The sequence below is a fragment of the Betta splendens genome, chromosome 7 (assembly GCF_900634795.4).
Source record: "Betta splendens chromosome 7, fBetSpl5.4, whole genome shotgun sequence".
NCBI classification, from domain to species: Eukaryota; Metazoa; Chordata; class Actinopteri; order Anabantiformes; family Osphronemidae; genus Betta; species Betta splendens.
Genome location: NC_040887.2, coordinates 9,538,586 through 9,557,360, shown reverse-complemented (window position 1 = coordinate 9,557,360; position 18,775 = coordinate 9,538,586). Strand labels below are relative to the sequence as shown.

Genomic DNA, 18,775 nt, shown 5'->3' with positions numbered 1-18,775 from the left:
CAATTAAACTAAAATACATTGTATATGTGGTGTACATTTAGATCTACATTATATGCCTCTTTAAGAGTTGTGGTACCTGACAAGTTATTATCATACATCAGTGGTTACTCCTCCCTGGACTATATTATATATCGGTATAATACAATATATCTGTATATCTGTGCAAAATGAATTATTCATTTTCTTTCATCAATTCACCCTCTATATACATATATACTTTGTTATCTGTTTGATGTCTTCTCTGTATGTGTCTGTATGTTCTCACCATGTTGGTGGTTCCTTTTCACCCAATCCATGGACTGTTGTGAATATTTACCATAAACACTTTTGCATTGCTTTCTTTTACTTTTTTACTGATAGAATCTGAAGGTTTTTGAAGCTACTATTTCTAAGCCACTCATGTTGCCAAGTTCAAATAAAAGAATGGATTGGGCTCATTTGAATCCTAACCCAACCGAATCTCAGATTTTAAAAGATTAAAAGATAAAACCATTTGTCAAAAAACAAAAACTTTACAACTGGGAGATATTTAGCAATAGCACTTTATTGAACACAAACAACCCTAAGCCACAATACTGAATGACAAGACCAATTGGCTGCAGCAAACATTTTATAAAATAGGTTCAGGTTTAATGTCACTAAATTTGTTTTTTTCCTTTTAACGTCAGAAAGACAGATGCAGGTTTTTCCAAAACAGTGAATGATCTTTTACATATTTAACATTTTTGTAACAAATTATCATTCACATGTTCACACAAAGGAATAACAAGGCAAAGTGCTTTCAGGATTGCATTGTTGAAAAAACAAAATCAGAAAAATGAATGGCTTGAGGTTTAGGTGAAATCAGACAGGCGGGTGATGAAAAGTGGGACTGGTCTGTACTGGGGGAGGCATGGGCGGGTGGGGGGAGCGGGGTTGTGCACCTGGTAAGAAAACCTCAAACCTGCTTTTTTTTTTACCTTGCCCTGTACCCCTTGTATCAAACTGGACATGAAATGCTGGGGCAGAGCTGAGACAAGACACCTATGAAGCAAAATTTGGTTTGAAGTGGACAAATGGATATTGAAGGCCTACGGCTCGAGGGGCTCACACTCACCCTCATACAGAATTACAAATCCACCTTACTGTCCTCCTACAGAGCAGCTGTGGTACGGTTACTACTGCAGGGCAAATGATGACTGACCCAGAATGAAGCGGCAACGCTGAAATAGTGTGTACTATAGGGCTACACGGGGAGAATATGCACAAACAAAAAGAAATAAAAGCAAAACAAATTCATGGTTATTCATTTTTACGAGATGAGTCCTTTGTCCATTGTCCACTGAATGTTAAAGGGGATAGACTATCATCATAATCTGCATCATAACATTGTCTGGCTTCACATTCCAGTGGTATTTTGTCGTATAAATGCTTCTCATAAATATTTTTTCAACGTCAAATAGACATATACACATACAGTACAACCAAACACGCTTTTAATGTATAACTACCATTGCTTATAATAAATCTGTATTCCCGTACTGTGATACTTTTTTTCTGTCAGAACAGGTGGAGAAACAATACTCAAGGCTGCAAAACAAGGAGGTAGGAAAATGCTACTGAAAAAACAGCAAAGTGACGCTAACATGATCATTCACTCAAATAATGTTGACATACACAAGGCTTCGGCTTCTTGAACCATGCTAGTGCAAGCAGTTGCTATTCCAGTCAATGCTTTGGGAGCGGCGTGTAACAACTGTAAAATCAGAATCCCCCCGATTCTTTTTGGAGACGATGTACAATAATCATTGTCCTATCAGACTAAGACATCTGCAGTTTTTCTGATAGCTCCCAGTGCTGACTGGGGTAGCAGCTGTGGTAAATGACTAACCAGGACGCACTTGGGCTTACAATAAAAATTATAAAATGAATTGGGTGTTAACCTATATTCTCCTACTGGCCATATTATAATTTGGCTAATTTTAACAGAGTAACTTCATTGGTCCTGCTGTCATCACAGGTCAAGAGACCACGCTGCTGGTGATGGCATTGACTCCCTTACACACAGTAGAGTAGTATATTTGCAGATTTGTAAATGAGGTAATCGGCGTTAGGCTAAATAGGGAACCCTGTCATTGATACACATGCCCACTTCATTCACCAGCAATGCAAAAAGTGATTTCCTCAAACAGTGGGACAGGACTGTGGAAAATTAAAATCAACTTTGGAATGTTGGGTGGACAAGCCAATGTTGCCCCCCCCCTCTCTTTTATGAAGGTGCACTGTGAAACTATTGATTGTAACTCACCACGTGCCCTAAGTCAGAGTCATCTTACTCATGCGAAGGGCTGCTTTGTATTTCCCCAGGGAAGCCACTCAAAGTAAATCAGGCAAACCATTATCTAATATGTTTTCTTTCAACTCTGCAGTGGAGTAAGGCTACCTCGGCAGCAGATCCACGTCTGCTGCGAGTCCAGTTGCGGGTGGACCTTTAATAGCTCATGAGTTGTAATCAGGTGGCAACAACTACACAGAAACAGACGAAACAGAAAAACATGAAGAGACGCCTACTACTAAAATGTCACAGAACATGCAGTACACAACCTTTCCTACAGTGGGCTACTCCTAATAGCACATTCAATGGGGCTCCTAATGGGGCAAGTTCTCTGATATGGCTCTGCTTTAGAGTGATCAAGCCTCATGCAAGTCCACGTCCGCGGTGGACTCACAAAAGGAGCGAGTTGATAAGGTGCTCCATCAGAAGATCGTTGCCTTATTTCACCTGCACAAATACTTTCAGTTCAACACTTAAGACCGGGAAGTGTTTTGAACCTTGTTCCCCCCCCCCCTCCCACAGACATATCTTCTGCTGGTGAAAACAAACGGCACTTTCAAGGGGAATGTTTCTCTAAAACCACAATCACAGGACCTCCAAGTAACAAGTTTGAAAACACACAGGCTATACAGTAGATATAAATCTCATGGTTTCCTTAACTGTACAAGCTTTAGGCTACACGCTAAAAAGGGGAGGGACACGTAAGAACCCTTAATGCTTAAGAATCAAACAAATATAAGGCATTTCATATTTCCTTTTATCCACGTACATCACTGACAGCAGGTTTAAATATCAGGTCTAAAACATTTCATTCAAAGAGGAAGGGGATGCATATACACATCTACACATGCAAATGAACAGGTCTATCGGCTAGAAACCAGAAGTCCAAACTACAATACCATCCAAGTCAATCTGTAAGCAAAAGAAAAGGAAAACGAATGCACCTACTCAAATTAATTGGTCAACTTGTGCACAGCTCTCTCTCTGAGCAGGCGGCTGTTAAAGTTGGGTTTCAATCACAGTTTTAAGAATGGAATATCACACACTCCACTGTCAAACGCCACCTCTCTGAACAGAAACAACGGGACCGCTTGAAATCCGTCATCTGCTACAGACACATGACCTTTGGGTGTTATCAGAAAAAAAAGGGCATATTAAAGAATATTTCATTTAACTGAGAAAGTAATGTTAAACAAAAGGTTATTGCACTTTTATCTATTTTAACCGAGGTCAGCTTAAGAGAAGATGATTCATGCCTTAATGTCATAGTAAGACAACAAACGTTACATCACTTCTATATATGATCACACTGTTATTAACACTGCACACAGCTACTACTGCAAAACCTACTTGTAGTCCATTTATCCTAAAAAAAACACAAAACGATCTCTACAATCATTCTGCAACACAGTCACTACAAACTGCTTGTCTAGACTTGATGTTCAGAGTACTGCAGGTACCGCATCATTTCACAACATGGTTTGGACTGTAAAGTTACTAATCTTCGATGAATAGCAAAGAGCTGACGAGAACGATCAGAAGCAGCTCGGTGATTCCACGCGGTCGTTCTACAGTGAATGTGTTATTGACAGTCAAACTTCATTGTTTTCTGCACCCACTGGAGTCGGGCATTTTTCCCACTCACACTGCTGCCTACATTTGGTCTAAAGGCCCTTTCATTCCTTGGTGTTGGGAGCCAGCTGAGCCCCGAGGTGCCTTCTTTGGATTTGTGCTTACGTGCTATTGATCCCCCATTCAGTTAGCGTTTGATGTGCCCTAAATCGCATCAGTGATGTGCAATTTATTTTGCCTCCCAAAGGGAGCACTGAATCACTGGAAACGCATGATGAAAGCCAGGGAGTTATTTAAAGTTTTTAAATAACCCGGATCCCATAGTTGAAATAATCATGCTCAGAGGGAACCTGTCTACTTTAGTCGTGTACGTTCAGCGTAATTTCTTTTCCCATTATAAGGCTATAATACAAATGGAAGACCGTACCTTTTGGTAGTAACAAATAAAAGGCACCATGCCACCACTGTGCTCGATATTACACAGACCTTGTTACTGTGTGGGTGGGAGGATTAATAAAGTGTTCAGTCAGGGAAGGTGATCAAACTAGTCATACAGTGAATCTGTACTGTTTTAACTCCGAGGTAAAGTTTCATAGCTACCTTCATTCCCCCTTATATTATTCCCCTTAGTACCCTTCAGATAACAAACTCATCTATCGGTTGTAATGAAGTGAAACATATTCAGATGCGGTAGCTATGCTTCTGTGCTGTAAAAAAACTGATGTGTGCATGTTAAGTTTTCACATGCGTATATATATCTGGATATATAGATATATATTTATATATAGAGGGAGAGATATTGAAAAGTCACTCACGCTATAAAGAGGAAAAGAATCAACACGACTGGCATTAGGGAAAACAAGTAAATCACAAAAGATCAATGTCAGCGTTGTCAAAATATCACTGTTGAGGTAAAACTGCAGGTCCAATAAAAAGTACAAGGTGCAGTCGGCTGCCGCTTGGTAAGGTAGGAAACGTTAGACATCTGCCAACATTAATCCAACTCTCCCTCGTAGATGCATCTCAGATTTAGGCTGGTTTAAGCAGATTTACACTACCCACGACAAGATGGATCACAAGATTTTATCTCTTTGTTAGCATAGCTGTACAAGAATTGTTACAAGAGTTTCCTTCCCAGTATATTTTGAGGTACACCACTTTTATTCCCATTGTCACCTGGCTTGTAGATAACAGGAGCCAAAGTTGATTGTTTACGAGTGAATTCAGAATTCATTCATTCACAGTGGCAAATATGGCGAAATCCTAACCTTTCTCAACAATCTCTGCGCCGTGGCGACCTCGAGCTATGTGCTACCTCCATCCACTGATTTGTGTGCTTCTCGACACCCAGAGATGACGGTGAGACATCTGTAGCGATCCGATCACATAGCGTAACACACGTGATGCAACTCGTCAGGTACTGCCAGGTATCATTTCCATTTTCTGCTTTAAGGCAAAGGGCTAAACAGTGGATCAGAGAGTTGAATTGAAAATTGCCATTTACTTCAAGTAAGAACCGAGACATCCATTGAGGCAAATCAATTCTATACTGTGTATACCATGCTTTTATCTGGACATCAAAATCTTTTTTTTTTTTCCAGGTAACACACAGAAATTAGAAACCGTCTTACACACGACCTAGGGATTGCTTTGCCAATACCAAACGGACTAACCATGTTCTCCAAAAATGTTCAATTATAAAATACTTCTACTAACATCAAATTTTCACAGAATACTTGCATTTAAGTACTAATGTTCCATGCAAATATTTATAGTTTCTCCTTTGACTAGTATAACTGGTGAAAAGACATGCAGCTTCAAACACAAAACTGTAATAATCTTGCCTACGTCTCAATAAGTTACTGACTGAGAAAATATGATTTATGTCTAAAGGCAAATAAAGGTTTCTATGGCACTAAATGGGTGTAGCTTAGGTGCATGTTTGTCAAATATAGGCTATTTATGAGTATGTGTGACTATATCTACTGCAGAGCTTTTTGTCCCTCGTGATAATATACAGTAAGGCAATCTCAATGGAATGGATGAACACAAATGGTAAATTCATCTGCACGTGTCATCTGTTCACCTTGTAAGCTACGCTTCACACAAATGCATGTGAGGAGAAGGATGAGATTACGCAACAGCAGGCCTATAGTCCAACAATGATGCCAAACGTTTCAAAACAAAGAACTGTCCAGACCCTCGACGCAGGAAGACTACTACACATACTGTATAATATGTAGAGAATTAGGCTATTACATGCTACCTGTATTATTCATATCTACGCAGTACAAATGAAGAGTAACAGTTTAAAGTCGGGAGAAAACAAATTGTCCTGCTCGAAACTGACCCTACATTCATTTCAGTCAGAAAATTCATGGCTCAGATTTGATGGTCAGACTGTAAACATATGCATAAATCCATTGCTGCTTTACCAAGAGGTTTCCCTCTCGACACGTTTTGGCAAACAGGCCTTATTTGTGACCAAAGTGTATAACATCTAACCCGCATTTTAATCTTCCATTGGCATTTATGCTATGATTTACTGAATGGGCCTAAATGGATGGCAGTGCAATATTTGTGCTGCACACTATTACACACACTCTCTATTGCTACAATTGGACCTCTCATTGCTTTCTGACTCCAGACATATTGTATATTCTCCACTTGTGTCGTCTTATCGCTATAGCAAAATTGTGATCTAGCTCCATGTATAATCACTCAGTTCATCACTAGTACACACAAATTAAAAAACAAAAAAAAAAAGCATGTATAAGAATACTGTGATACACCAAACGGATTCGGTTACAACTTGTACAGTTGCGAGGGTCAACGGCCATGTACTATGTTGGACAGAGAAACCACAAGACAAAGCAAATCCCTGCCCAAACAGCCGGGTCTGACAGCACCTTCAGACGGCAGAGAGAGAGTATGTTGAGTATTTTGAGGATTCTGCCTGAGGTGTCTGTTGAATCACTGGGTTTCACCGACTTAGGCCGGGCCCAGTATTATTAACAGTAGGCTGGGTAATGTAACCTTGTCACTTTGTTGGGCCGGCTGCCCAAGACAACAAAACAAAAAAATGTCAGCGGGCAGTGGGCACTGTCCTCAAGTGCTTAGAGACACTTTTATATAATGCGTCGTTACAATTTTGCTGTAGCCTTTGCTTATTTAGCAACCCTACCTTCCTGTATTCAGCAGCACAACACATGCATGTAAACATCAGTACATACATTACATCTGCTCTAGTTTGCACACTTAGAACTTGAATGTACTAAAGTGCGTGTTTGACTATCTAATTAAGTGCTGTGGGATTAGGCTTTAAAAGGAATTCAGTTATGGAACACAGCATGAAAAACCTGTAGACATTATCATCCTGCAGAGATCAGATTGGATTAATAAATTCTGCCTGCTGTCTTAGCACAGATCCTGAGATTACCCAAATATGTACCTATCCCTAAAGTTAATAACAGAACTATCAGCAGTATACCTGTCTAGAAATGTAGAAATTATGCAAGTAGGGGGTGGGGGTCACTAATTAGTTCCATTTCTTAGATTGTAGAGGCCGACCAAAAAGCCAACAACAAATCTACAACAGTAACTGTGAGACATTGCTGCTCTGAAATGGATTTACGGTAACGTCAGTTTTAGTCAAGTCAAGTAAAATACAGGAAAGTGAAAGACTTTTCCAAGGGTGTTAAACAACGCAGCCGAGTCTAGGTCCTCGTCTTTCATCCAATCAACTCGTGTGCAATTTTGTCACTTCATTACCAGTAGGTATGAAGTTGACTCTAATGAAAACAATTTGACTCAGTGTAATTTCGCCACCAGTAGATGGTTTTAAAAAAATAGCATCGATATAACATCTAGAAGTCACAAACAGCTCTAGTGGTCCTATACAATCATCTTTAGTATGCTTAGTACCAGAAATGGGATGAGGAGACGACAAAATGAATAACAACAACAAAAAAGAAAAAGCACATATTTGGATATTTGCTATTCCTGAAATCTAAACAACAGGTATTGGCCTAAGCAAAAGATCCCTCTCCCTTTCCTTTTAGCCCTATTTGCTTCAACTTCCTAGTCACTGATAATGCCAGGACATATAAAAGATATGACGCGCAATGTTTTCCACTAGATAGTATGATGCAACCGGAGTTCAATGCTGTTGCAATAAATTATGTGGAAAGATCATCGGTCTCAGGGCTGGTCTCACTCTGCCACTACACAATTCAACTGAAATGATGTGTTACGGAAGGCATGGGTCAAAAGGCATTTCATGAGATGCCATAAAGGCGATCCAGTGCATTTGTGCTGACACTGACAGTAAAATGCCCGGCACACACAGAGCCATTCGTTTAGTCTTTAAGTAATTTTCCATGAAATAATAAAAATTTTAAAGAAAAAGAAAAAAATCAAACACATTCCCGGGAAACAAAAGCCCTTGTGACAGTGATTGTCTATTCAATAACGTTAAACGAAAAGGCCAAAAAAATATTGCTTGAAACTGCCCATTAAAAATAGCAGACAATACTCCTATCTCTCAGTAACAATAACTGATCAGAGTTGACCACCGAGAAGTTGAGATATAAACTATTCGATATTTAAGACTAGTTCACCAGCTCCAGGAAATACTTATTTTTAGCGAGAGCTTGTTAAACTACAATGCTTATGGCCAGAAGAAACTCATTAGTGCTTAAAAACCAAAACTGATTGCTCTTGTTCAATTACTAGGCCATCTGAATTCTGAACTACTGAAAAAAATAAATTAAATAAAAAAGAATTAACAAAACACTGCTAAAAGGATGGGAAAGAAATTGAAATGGCTTGTTCATTTATGTGCTCAGATATATGATGCTTTGATGAGGTGTTGTTGGCAGATATTACTAGTAAAGCCTTCATCTAGAAATAAACAAGGCCTCAGTCAGTCACTATCCTACAGTAGTTCTCCAGTCCTACAAACTGAGAACGTTAGGCCTACGGACCCTGGGTGAAGATGAAGCAGCTGCTAAACGAGTTGACGAGGTATATCAAGATCTATTTTCTCTCTCTATACAGTACAGTTCATCTCAAATAAATAATTTATAGCCATAGTAGTGTTGATCAACTTTGGTCATAACTTATATGCTTAGAAACATTCTAGCTTAACAAACACTTATTTAGCATCTTTAAAACATGAAGTCAGCCTTAAGAACAAATCGATGTTACGATGCAGAAACGTGGCCCTCCTTTGGAAGGAGACACGCTCGTGTATTCAGCAGCATTACCAAATTTTCTTAAATTGCCAAACAACCCTATGCTGTAGGTTTTAAATACACTACGGAATTAATATCATTGTGACCCTTTTCCAAATTTCGGATTGTACTGTAGTACACAAGCATTGCACTCTTAAGCAAAAACAAAAAAAGACTTTTTTAGGTTTTCTCTGGTGTGGTTCCTTCATAAAAATCTAGGCTAACAGACGTAAAACAAAAAAACGAAAATAATTAAAAACAAACTCTTTGATCATTCTTTTGGGAAGGATGCACGTTCCTCTACAAGGTCACCACAACCGATTTAAACATGATATGACTCTTATAGTGAATGACGTAAGGACAGTCGAGGATACAGAGATTTCCGTGCTTTTAAATGTTGGTTATACAATTATGTCAACATGACTTTAAAGGGTTAAATGATTTCAATGGCCAGATTGCTAGTGTTCTGGGTGACCTTGTAGAGTACTCTGCCTTCACATATTAAGCACTACTAGGAGATGGAGGAATGGGATCTAGTTGCATATTAGGTTTGACTGCACCTCAAGAGAAGACCAAACACTCACGCATACACTGACACACAAACACATACATACAGAGAACAGACATGTGGGTGGGTGCTCTCCTGGTCCTCTGGGCCATGTTAAAGGGAGTCGCCCCCTGGTGGTGATGGTGGTGATAGCAGCTGACTGAGGGGGGCGCTTGACCTCACTCAGACAGACACCCGTCCAGGCCAACCGGTGCACCATGACGATCTTTGACGTAGCCGTTGTGGAGGCCGTTGCTGGGTAGGGGCGCGCAGGCGGCGGTGATGCCGCAGTGCTTCAGCAAGTTGAGACCCGGGGAAGGGGAGACTGTGGGAGAGGAACAGGAGCAGGACGACGAGTCCCGCTGGGGGAAAGGCTTCATGGTAGAGAGGATCAGAGCCAGGCAGTCTGCCACATCCTTGTTGGGAGCACAAGCCAAAGCTGGGGTGTGGCCTGAAAGACGATAAATCGACTCAAATCCAAACATACATCTGTCACAATGCAATTCATTCAAGGTAATAGATGTTAATTGCTTTTGTGGTTTGCCAAAACCTTACTGTGTTCTCAAAACAATCTTACAGGAAGCTGGGTAATGAATTTACTTGAAAAAAAATTATAATTTTTTAAATTTAATTTTAAGACAAGACGATGAATAGACTTAAAAATTGAACAAGGGTGGCACAAAATAGCAACACAAATTTGAAATGTGTCACAGTGAAAGTAACAAAGTAGCTCCCTGACAGTAGCTGGAAGCTGGGATATGTGAGTCCGTGAGTAGTAGATGAGCAACGTATTTGTGGTTTCACAAACACCTGAAGCTGAATAGTGTATTGTTACTTTAACATTTTAACACAGATTACTAATCAATGGGTCAGGATTTGATTTAGAAGTAGATGCAGGGTCAGACCAGTACTGTGCTTTATGCGTAGGTCTGCAGCATTGCTAAAAATGTTTTCTTACAACCCAGAATGTACTAACAGCATTTAAATGCATTAAACAGGTTTCGATTTGACACATAAATAAAATGCAAATGTAAATGCAGACAGGCAACTGAATTTTAACACATCTTGTCTACTAAGCAGTACAGTTTTCCTCACCATCCTCGTCCACAGCCAGCACAGTGGCTCCTCTACTCAGCAGCGCTTGCACCACTGTAGCCAGACCATTGCGTGCCGCAAGATGAAGGGGCCTGAAAGTGAGAAAGGGATTTTCAGTGTGTGTGTGTGTTTACATCTCAATAAATATTTGGGTAAAATGGCTAGTAGTAATGGCTAGTATTTGCTATGTGTATAATACATCTGGACAACAACAGACAACTATTTTAAATTAACTAATTTAAAATAGTTATTCTCCATTGCTAAATTGACTAAAACAAATAAGCCTAATAGTGTTTAAAAGCAGCATAGCTCTCACATCTGCAAAGCACTGTTGGTGGCATTTATCAGTGTGGGACTGTGAATCTCTCCCAGAATCAGCAGGGCACACATCTCATGAGCCTGAAGGACAAAGAAAGAAAGATGTGATTCCTTCTGTGCATTAAAATAGCAAGCATGCACTACAGTTTACAGTTCAATACCCACCTTGCTACATGCCAGGTGCAGGGCAGTGTTCCTGTTTTCATCTAGCAGGGTCAGATCAGCCTTGGCCCGGTGAAGGAGGATGGCTGGAGAGAGCGAGACACAAAGACAGTTCCTGTGACTACAGACCCAACAATACTAGTAATACGATACCTATTGAAACCAGCTGCTATGTAATGCGTTTTAAAAAGTTTAATACGAACACCTGGGACTCACCCACTGTACCACTGTGTCCCTTGTCAGCAGCTACCATCAGAGCAGAGCACCCAGTTGTGTCGACTGCATTGATCTCTGCCCCATGGCGAAGCACCAACTGCAGTCCTGCAACATCCTCAGCAAATGCAGCAGCGTGTAGTGGGGTCCTACAAGCACACACACAAACAGCCCAACTACTTACTGCATCATCAGCTCTCTAGATATTTCCCCACGAGTGATCGTTTCAAAGACACAGAATAATAGACAGCTACATTTACATTACTCCTATACATACATCTAGAGTAAATCACCTAATCTCTCAGGGTCTTTTTAAAATAGAATAATAACTATTCTTACCTTCCTTTGGCATCTCTGGTGTTAATCATGTGGACCCCAGTAGATTCCAGGAGTCTCTCTCCAGCTCCACTGTGGCCATTCATCCTACAAGCAAGACTGCACAGTTATAATGCTGATTTTATCTTAAACCAACCCAGTGGCTGTTTTATTGAAACCTTGGGGTATTGGAGTAACCTAGTTACTTAAATGCACATAAACATGTTCACTGAGGCACTAGAAAGTCACTTATGCCAAGGCAATACTCACAAAGCACAGTGCAAGGGGGTGAAAGGGTTTCCCTCTTCATGGATAAATGTTTTAAATTCAAGTAAAACCTCCAAACAGTCTTCGTGCCCTGAGAACAAACACACGATAATAAGTGCTGTACATACAACAGATGGTACTATGATTAATTGCGACAATTAGGTTTAATGTTCAACCATTTACAGTCAATCAAACAGAGCAAACCTTTGAAAGCAGCCCAGTGTAATGGGGTGTATTGTTTGTTGTCCAGCAGTTTGTCTTGTGGATCTGTTACCATGGCAGCCTGCACCAGACTTGCCAGAATCTCTGTATGGCCTCTGGATGCAGCATAGTGCAGCGGTGTCCTACCCTGGATATCCCGGCACGTTGCAGACGCTTTGTGCTCCAGCAGGGCCGTCACGCAATCATCATGGCCCAATACAGCCTGAGCAAAGACCAGTAAGAAAGCAATCAATTTGTTATAGTCATGACCAAGTTAACAATATATATTTTAAGGCCCTTTTGCTTGATAACAGTAAGTCAATTTAACATTTAACAGTTGATTTAACGATTTGTGGCCTTTGGATAATAGCGTTAGACCTACCCCTCTGTGCAAAGCTGTGCTGCCTCTTTTGTCCTTGGCGTCAGGCAAGGCTCCCTTTTCCAATAGGAAGACGACACACTCCGTGTGACCTCCCAGAACGGCTAGCATCAGAGGTGTCCTAGAGGGAGCACAAGCAACTTTAACTGATTGCGCTGCATTCCGCGTTAAACTTTTATCAGGAATTTAAAATGTACAAATAAACAAGGCTTTTAAAAAACACAAGAAAACTCACTGGCCAATTTTGTCTACCACATTGGTGAGATCCCCCTCCTCCCCATAATCAATCATCATACGAAGGCAGTCTGAGTGACCATTGGCAGCTGTGAAATAAAAGTACAGGAGGGATTGTTTTCAAATATGTATGTATGGTAATTGTAACACAATCCTGGCTGTGTTTAGTAGTAAGGACATTTACCTGCAACATGAATAGGAGTCCACATTAGGCGGTTGTCACTGAGGAGACAGGAAGCCCCCTGCGCCAACAGCACCTCCACACAGCGGGCGTAGCCTTTTTGTGCAGCCAAATAGAGGACAGAGCGGCCTACGGCGTCTTGCATGTCCACATAGGCTGCAGTTTCTGTCAGCACACGCAGCACCTGCCGATGACCTTTATCGGCCTACAAATGCAGACAAAGTCACTCACTTCGCGTTGGCACAGAAGAGAATTAGGTCAATTACAACCAATATCAAACTAGGACCAGTTAAATGTTAAACACTTACAGCGAGATGCAGTGGACTGACTGGAATACTGTTTTCTATGTTTCCTAGTGCATTAAAGGACATCTCCAGGAGCTAAAAAAACAAGTAGACATGTAAGAGACCTGTATTATTAATTTAGGGAATCTGACAATACACATACAGCAGTTGTGATATTTCATAACAAAATATCTTGCTTTTCCCTATTTTCTGTGCAGTCATTCATGCAGAAGCCATTATAGGCAAGGTGTTCCGTCAAATAATCAACTAATTCTACAGTAGCAGCTGTACTTTGACTTGAATCATTATTATGTGTGATACGTTGTGACCTCAGTAAAAATACATACCAGCTCCAGGTTCTGTTTGTTGCCATGGTAAGCTGCATAGTGAACAGCACTGTAACCCTTTGAGTTGACCATCGATGGATCGGCGCCATTGTCCAAAAGATGCTCCAAACAGCTGTTGTGTATGAATATACAAAAATACACAAAACAAAGGATTTGAGAGAGGACCAAAACTGAGTCAGTCTGAATGTAAAGCTTAAATCACGCAGGTCATAGTAAGACAGAGGAGGGAGAAGATGAGGAGAAAAACTTTAAACTCACAAGTACGACTCCTTCGCCTCATCTTCATCATTCTGATGGTTTCCAGAAAAATTACGATCAACTCTGAAAACAAGAAAAAAATTCTCCTCAAAAAGCATTTAATAAATTAAGTGAACAAATAACCCTTGGCTTGTTTCCACAGTTCCACAGAAACTTATGACTTGCATGGCTTCTTCCATTACAGAACGAACAAGCAGGAGAGGCAGGTGGTCTAACCTGCTAAAGGCTTGGGAGGCGGCAGAGTAGTGCAGGGGAGTGCAGCCTGTCTGGTCAGGCTCGTTGACCTCAGCGCCAGCGCTCACCAGGGTCACAGTGCACTGGTACCTCCCATTAGCAGCCGCATAGTGCAACGGTGTCCTGTGGAAAGACAGAATAGAATCATATTAAAGACACTCAAAATCACATTATATGGAGAAAAACATAAAAACCTGAACATAGTGAAATTACATAATCGTTAACAGTGTCAGTAAATTAGAGCAAGACATAAAGTCATGTGTAGGAAGAAGGAGGGAACTCACCTTCCCATTATGTCCCTCTTATTCAAGTCAGTACCGCTACTTAATAGCAAGTTCAGACATTCAACATTTCTGCAGAAATAGACGAATATGAGGACATTTAGTTGGACTAGCAGAGAATTTGCAAAATAGAACACAACACTTTAGGTCAATGGAAATCCTCCACTGCCAGAGCAGATTCTGCATCTTACCCTCCAGAGGCAGCAGCGTGTAGACAGGTCCTCCCAAAGTTGTCAGGGGTGTTTATGTCAAAACCAGCAGATAGTACATGCTCCTTACTCATAGATGAAACTATACTATAAAGCTGACCTGCGGGGTCAGGATTAAACAAGTGTCAAAATTCACACAGATACAGAATGCTAAATAAATATGTCTACAGGGCTGGGTACTTTTGATTCCAATAATGCTTTTCTAATTAAAAAAAACGCCAAGTGCTCATCTCTCTGCTGTTCCTGCTCATGGTGCCTGTGAACCGTTATTGCTGACTACTGACACAAGCACCAAACTCAGTTTTACATCCGTTCTGTGCTACATTAATATTTGATCAGTTCTGATGTGCAGCTAAACTGGCAGATGATTGGCATGTTGCACTTCTCTCATAGTGAAGCCATTTTTGTCCCTTTTCAGAACGGAAGACAAATTAAAGCTTGGCTTCATTTCGATTTGAAGGTTTGATTTTGAAACCCAACCCTGGTCTATTATGTGTGTAAAAAGAAGCAGAACCTGAGGAGAGTAACTTGCGACAACAGTCTGAAAACCCGTACAGCACAGCTAAGTGCAAGGGGAACATTCCATGGATCCCACGTCTGAAAAGAAAACATGAATAAAGTTATGGAAACAAAACAAGCAGACATATGTTCAATATAAAATATAACCTTTAGCCCCAGCAATTCCACTGCATGGACTGAACATTTATGCCTCTGTATATAATGGCATTGCAATAATTTAGTTAGGACCACTTGAAGCTTTTCAGTACCTGGCCGTGTCTGCTCCGTTGGTCATCAGAGTGCTGATCAGCAGTTCATGGCCGTACTTAGCAGCAACGTGGAGAGGAGTATTGCCATACTTATCCACACAATCAATTTCCCCACCTAATGGAAAAGAGGAAGTGCATCAAAGAGCCATTAGAAGGAGAGAAAAGTCAGGCCCAACGTATCTGAACCGAGCAGCTGAACAGCACAGCTACCATTACCATTCTGGATGAGGATCTGAGAACGTGTGAAGCGTCCGTGAATGGCTGCCATGTGCAGGGGGCTCTTCCCTTCTTTGCTCTGTGAAAAAACCACTGATGATGAATCATATTTCTTTTTTCTAGAAGTGGTACAGAGATCAGAACACCAGATCAAGATTCAACTGTTTTAATCAGAATACAATGAGCTGATTTGAGAAAACTATGACACGACTGGTTTCTGTAGGTCCAGTTTATAGAAAAGACAAAACTACACAAAGAATTTGAACCATCCACAGTACATATTTTTTCTGGCATTTCTAAAAATATATTATTATCACTAATATGTTTTATGTTTATTTCATGAGAATTATAACAAACCCTGCAGACTCGATGCATATTTACACCCACTAAGGCAATGTTGTCCATCTAGCAACTAAATGCATAGGGGAAACGCCCCACACCGGGACATTCTACCTCAATACCAACAAGGGAAAATGAATTAAATACCTACAACTACACATCACCAACATTTTTGGGTTATTATTTGTACCTGCTGGTTGACATCTGCCCCATTGTTGACCAGCAACTCCAGACACAGGGCACCATTGGTGGAGACGGCAGCCAGGTGCAAAGGGGTGTAGCCGCACTTGTTGGGCTGGTTAACATTAGCCCCGTGGTTGACGAGCTCAGTAGCCACAGCCTCCTGCCCCATGTAGCATGCCACATGGAGAGCAGTGTTTCCAAAGCCGTTGGGCTCATCAATCTGCCAGTATAACACATATATGACATAAGTTCACACCTCGCAAACTGTCTGAAAGAAATAATTCCAGGAGGTTTTAAACTGAGTTCTAATAAAACAAAACTACTTATACTGAATATATCAAATAACAACACAGATGTAACAGACTCATTTAAAAGCCAAAGTTTGACTCGGACTCACCTCTGCCCCCATCCTCAGTAGGTACTTTACAATTTCGATGTGACCACTTGCAGCAGCAGCATGGAGGGGTGTGTAGCCCTGCTTATCCTTGCAGCTCTTGTCTGCACTGCGGGACACCAGCAGCTTCACAACCTCTACATGCCCTACACGAAACACAAAAAGGAGAAATGTGTTAGCATTCCTGCCATCATGCCTTTGAAATCAATGATTTTGCATTTATACTAATGAAAATTGGATCAGCACTGATCTTGTTTACCCAAGTAAGCAGCACAATGGATAGGTTGTCTCTCCTTCTTATCGATGGCACTCAGGTTGGCCCCTTTGTTCAGCAGCAGCTTCACCATCTTTAAAAATGGATGCAGGAGGTCCTTTTAATTTCTGTTTTTTTCATTTTTTTTTTTTTTAAGAAGACCAAATAAGTCGAAGCTCACCTCCTGGAACCCGCTCTGAGCCGCATGGTGCAAGGCAGTTCTTCCAGTGCGATCTGCCATGTTCAGATTGCTCAGCTGGGTTAGCAGGGCCTCAGCGCAGCGTGTGGCACGGTTGGCAGCGGCCACATGCAGCGGCGTCTGCCAGAATTTGTCTCTTGCGTTCGCGTCAGCTCCGCGCCGCAGCAGCAGACCCACAGCCCTCTGGGGAGACGCAAGTGTTCAAGAGGAAGGAAAAAAAAAACAAAAAAAAAAACAGCTGAATGCATAGAACAGAACCGCATTTTCTTTAGCGGGTGCACAAAATGATCACACTGGAAGTGCAATAATAATAACAACTGGAAAAGAGGACGAGCTGTGCTTACCTCATTCCTGGATGCAGCTGCCCTGTGCAACGGGGTCAACCATACATGGTCTTTAGCATTTACACTGGCACCTGGCAAAAGGTGGGAGGGGGAGAGATCAACCATTTTAGGGGTCACGCAGATGTCACGAGGGTAAATCTGCAGCACGGTGGAACCGGGCCGTGCACACGCACCGCGTTCGAAGTGAGGACCGCACGCAGTTCACTTACCCGCCTCGACGAGCAGGTCCATGATGTGGACATCACCCACGCAGGCAGCAGCATGAAGGGGCGTACGACGCTCCTGGTCCTGCGGAGCAAACGCCAGGTCAGTCATGCACAAAACAACCTTTCATGCCCAGGTTCAGCTGCCGCTCCTGGGGCCTCGAGTGCTGCGGCGCGCAACGTCCGCTACACATACCAGTGCGTTGACATCCTCCTTTTTGTGCAATAAGAGTTGAACTTCTTCAGCATTACGATTGAAGACGGCCTGGACCAGAGGAGGCTGCGAAGCAGAGGAGGCGGTTATCGCCACAGTAACACCGCATTTATTACGGCAGCGTTGAGCCAGCGACGACCCGAATACGAGCAGCAAGCAAACGTTATGCACCCTCTTGGATCTTGTCTAATCTGAGATAAATCCGCTAAATATCCGGTAGAATTGTTAAATACGCCACACTGGAGCCGAGTGCAGAATGCGTTGCATTCGCCGCATCAAAGAACTAAAGGGGAATCTTGCTCGCTTCCAGCAAATACACTGAGCCATGGCTGAGGCCTATAGGCCCTGTTCCTACTTACGTCAGCTAGCCCAACAGCTCCACAAAGCTAATTTTGCTAGCGAGAGCTGGCGCTGACCCAGAGCAGGACCTACACAACATCCACAACATGGTGCAAACGTCGATAATTACAACGCACTATACTGTTATGACGTCGACGTCGATTTGAACACGCGTGCGCCACCGATAAGATGAATACGAACACCAGGCGTTCGGCGAATAAGACGTAATTATGTTGCGCACAAGAGCGGCTACCTCCCAGCAAATAGACTGCGCCACAGCACAATCACGGAGCGCCTTTTTCCACCGTACCTGGTCTGCAATGTTGAGTACTCCCATCTCCCAAACTCAGTCAGGACGGAGCTCCTTCATGAGGATAAAACTTCGAGGTATATTATGGTTAGCTACTGTATCCACCTTTCAGACTACACCCATAACGGCTTGCAAACAGAAATGCGGTCTTGATCTGTCACTGTTGTTGTCTGTATCCGATGTCTGGTCTGACGATACGGGCTACGACTGTGCTGGTCCGCCTACAGGCGTGGCGGCCTGCTTTCGGGTTTTCTGGTGAAGTGGCGCCACCATGCGGCGGAGGCAGGTAAATGACGCTTCTGTGCTATAGATAGATGAGGAGAATGCAGGAGCGTAGGCCCCATATCAACATCAGTTATTAACGTCACT

The 18,775-nt window shown here is 41.9% G+C and overlaps 1 protein-coding gene across 1 annotated transcript; it reads right to left on the bottom strand.

The window, feature by feature from the left end:
- Window positions 1-524: 524 nt before the first annotated feature.
- On the bottom strand, window positions 525-18,612 carry ankrd52a (ankyrin repeat domain 52a). The gene is made up of 28 exons (XM_029157221.3): window positions 18,407-18,612; window positions 17,740-17,823; window positions 17,550-17,628; window positions 17,341-17,411; window positions 16,979-17,179; window positions 16,804-16,891; window positions 16,548-16,690; window positions 16,158-16,370; window positions 15,629-15,707; window positions 15,413-15,527; window positions 15,160-15,242; window positions 14,628-14,745; window positions 14,440-14,508; window positions 14,138-14,278; window positions 13,922-13,984; window positions 13,664-13,775; window positions 13,341-13,412; window positions 13,036-13,237; window positions 12,853-12,940; window positions 12,621-12,738; window positions 12,242-12,461; window positions 12,041-12,128; window positions 11,795-11,878; window positions 11,459-11,604; window positions 11,246-11,328; window positions 11,079-11,161; window positions 10,763-10,854; window positions 525-10,118 (listed from the first exon to the last, which is right to left on the bottom strand). The coding sequence occupies exons 1-28, from the start codon at window positions 18,431-18,433 to the stop codon at window positions 9,847-9,849; spliced, it is 3,234 nt and encodes a 1,077-aa protein (XP_029013054.1). The 5' UTR covers window positions 18,434-18,612; the 3' UTR covers window positions 525-9,846.
- Window positions 18,613-18,775: the final 163 nt, after the last annotated feature.

Bases quoted from the DNA above. Each gene is read 5' to 3' on its own strand.
- ankrd52a (XM_029157221.3), bottom strand. From the start codon at position 18,433: ATGGGAGTACTCAACATTGCAGACCAG. The intron at 16,371-16,547 runs GTGAGTCCGAGT...TTATACTGGCAG, and splicing joins TACTGAGGATGGGGGCAGAG to ATTGATGAGCCCAACGGCTT. The intron at 15,243-15,412 runs GTACTGAAAAGC...TTTTCTTTTCAG, and splicing joins AACGGAGCAGACACGGCCAG to ACGTGGGATCCATGGAATGT.